At 41.6% G+C, this 2,764-nt stretch overlaps 1 protein-coding gene across 1 annotated transcript in view; it reads left to right on the forward strand.

Annotated features, from left to right (window-relative positions):
- OTC (ornithine carbamoyltransferase) overlaps positions 1-2,764 on the forward strand; it is a gene marked incomplete at both ends in the record, with an annotated part of 19,856 nt that overhangs the window by 10,357 nt on the left and 6,735 nt on the right. The window contains one exon of the mRNA XM_010131983.1: positions 52-205. Coding sequence (XP_010130285.1) covers positions 52-205 — 154 coding nt within the window. The remainder of the gene's footprint in view (positions 1-51; positions 206-2,764) is intronic.

Below are 2,764 nucleotides of genomic sequence, written 5' to 3' on the forward strand. Positions count from 1 at the left end.
AGGAATATATATTTATTATGTTTGATTTGGGTGTTTTCTGCCATCCTCTAGGGTGCTGTCCAGCATGGCAAATGCAATCATGGCTCGAGTTTATAAGCATAACGATCTGGAACTAATGGCCAAAGAAGCCACAATCCCAATAATCAATGGATTGTCCAATTTACACCATCCTCTCCAGATTTTAGCTGATTATTTAACTCTTCAGGTAACAATATAATCCTCATTTAATTTTTTTTTTTCGTAAGTCATGGTCTTGGTAAGTATTTGAGGAAATCATGTTCAAAACCACTTATTCCTAGATTTTTCTAAGTAGTAATTACATGGTATTTGTTATTTAAAAGAGATCTTCATCTAGCAATATAATTAAGGACCGGTTTAATTTAAAACAATTACCTATTCCTATCAGCTGTAGTGGAACTGAAGTTAAGCATAAAATTAGTCCTTAATTGGAATTAGGCTGCAATTCAAAAAATGTGCTTAGGGCTTTACGTATTAAGATACAGGTGAGATGCTGGCTTAGCCAAAGTCACTGGAAATTTCCCCACTGACTTCAAAAAACTCGGTAGTTTACTTGTGATTCCTCTCTGCCCGTGAATGGTTTAAAAGGAATCACTATCCATATATTAGGAAATTGGTTGAACAAATTTGTTTTGAAAAGCCAGTTAATGCTACCAGTGCAAACAGGTAGTGTTCGGGCACTTAAGCCTATTTAAACTTTGCTCACATCAAAGAATAGTTTTAAAAAAATTGTAGTTTAATCTAATGGAATAGTTGATTTGACAGCAGGATAATGTTTTCCATATTGAATACCAGCTGTTTATCGATGAACAGAAGGGCTATGCTGTTTTACAATCAACTGAGGAACTGGGTTATAAAAACCATTATTATACTGCAGTACTGGTTGACAACTATGATGAACTTCTCTGACCTTGTTTACGTTCTGAATGAATAAAAATCACACTGCTTGAGAAAGGGAAGGCCGAATAATTTCCTGATTCATTTAGCTGTGTTTCTCAGCTGTCAAAGACTTTGCTATGGGACATTCAGAATGCAGAAAAGATCTAGTGAGAGTAATACTAAATTATTCATGCCTTAAACTTTAAATACTGAAAAACTCATATCTTTAGTGAAAAATTACTTTTTCCTTACTTTTATTAGTATTTTTTGTAATATTTTCAGTTCTTAAAATGAAAAGGCCAGCAAAAATTAGTGAAGTTGAGACTAAAATGCTTCACATACCTCAGGATAAGGTACGTTTGCGAGGACACATTGAGCCAACCTCAATGAGCTGTTCAAATTACATAAGACAGTAAGCCATAACGAAAACATCATCAATCATTAAATATCGTAATGTCATTTAAACACTGTGTGCAAGTGCAAACCAGGTGAATTTTATGATTGTGTTTTGTAGAGGGTTCTGTCTTGCACACACCTTATTTACTAGCATTTTATCACTTGTGCATAATGGGCTTCAGGACTAATCTGCGGCTCACAGTCTACACAGTTATTGAATCTCTGCCCCTAAGCCTGGTTTCATCCAGGCCATTGACTACGTCACAAACGTTCTGATTGCTATTGCCCGGTACTCCATCTCCAGCCATCGGGGAGAGACCGCTGAGCACCTCAGTCACCCTCTAGAGATGCATTTCCTTCTGCACTGATCTTAGAGTGAAACCTATGGAGATTAGCGGAATGGGTACATGTCCTCTCGATCATCCTCTGCTCCTCCTCCATTGTGTCCTTGTCTAGGGCAGCCATGGTAGAAGCTCCAGATGAACATGAGCCCACAGGCTGGACTTTTCCTTGGTTTGACTACCTAGGGCAGCAGCAACAGCAGTGCGTGTCCTTGTTGCATCAAGCGCTGGGGAGGACATCTTTGGAAATGGTGTGCCTGCCTGTTTCACATGGTGAGGAGAAGGGACCGTAAAGGTGCTCAAACAAAAGAAACATTTGATGTAGAGAGGTATCATGACAAAGTGAGCACCTAGAGAGATCTCAAGGAATGGCCTAGCTTTTGGGCAGCATGGAAACTTTTAAAAATTTGCATGACTTTCCCAGTCAGCCTGATACGCAGAGCACTGTTTCTTCCAACTGTGCCATCTCTCCCCTAGCCTGTCCAGCAGGATCCTTAGCCCAGAGTTTGTCAGGAGGTCTTTAGGGGGCAGCTGGGTGGCCATCCCACTTTGCCAAGTGTGGGGGTAGCTGGCGAAGTATTGTTAGAAGGAGGCCATGATGTTATTGCTTTAGTGAGCTGTAAGCCTTGGAGTTTGTGAGGAAACCGAGAACACAATCGTGTACTAGAACCGTTGCAACAGCTGCAAAGGTTCGGCCTTGGGTACTGAGGGAACGAGACTACACAGATAAGATAATGGGAGTTGTTTTGCTTTAGGTTTAGTAGAAGCTAGTTAGAACTTTGTCGCAGGATGGTCGCGTGAAGGCTGATGTGTCTTCGCGTGATGGTTGTCTGCTGGTAGATGTATAATCGCATGATGCATATTAATGCTTCGTAACAGAGAGTATATAAACCTTGCTTAGCCACTAACAAAGGGTCTTTGGATCGCTGAATCTCTGTCCATCAATTGCCTCTTACTGGGACCTGGGACTGGCGGCTGGGGACTGTGCCTTCAACACGCTACAGCCAAGGGCATGCTGCACCACTGGTTTCTAACCCACTTTCCATTGTTGCTTTTTCAGCCAGGCGGGAGGGGCAGGCAGGGGGGAGCTCTCAGCAGGGTGATGGGGGTATTGGCACTGCCTGCTCTTT

The sequence above is a fragment of the Buceros rhinoceros genome, unplaced genomic scaffold (genome assembly GCF_000710305.1).
Source record: "Buceros rhinoceros silvestris isolate BGI_N320 unplaced genomic scaffold, ASM71030v1 scaffold11872, whole genome shotgun sequence".
Classification (NCBI taxonomy): domain Eukaryota; kingdom Metazoa; phylum Chordata; class Aves; order Bucerotiformes; family Bucerotidae; genus Buceros; species Buceros rhinoceros.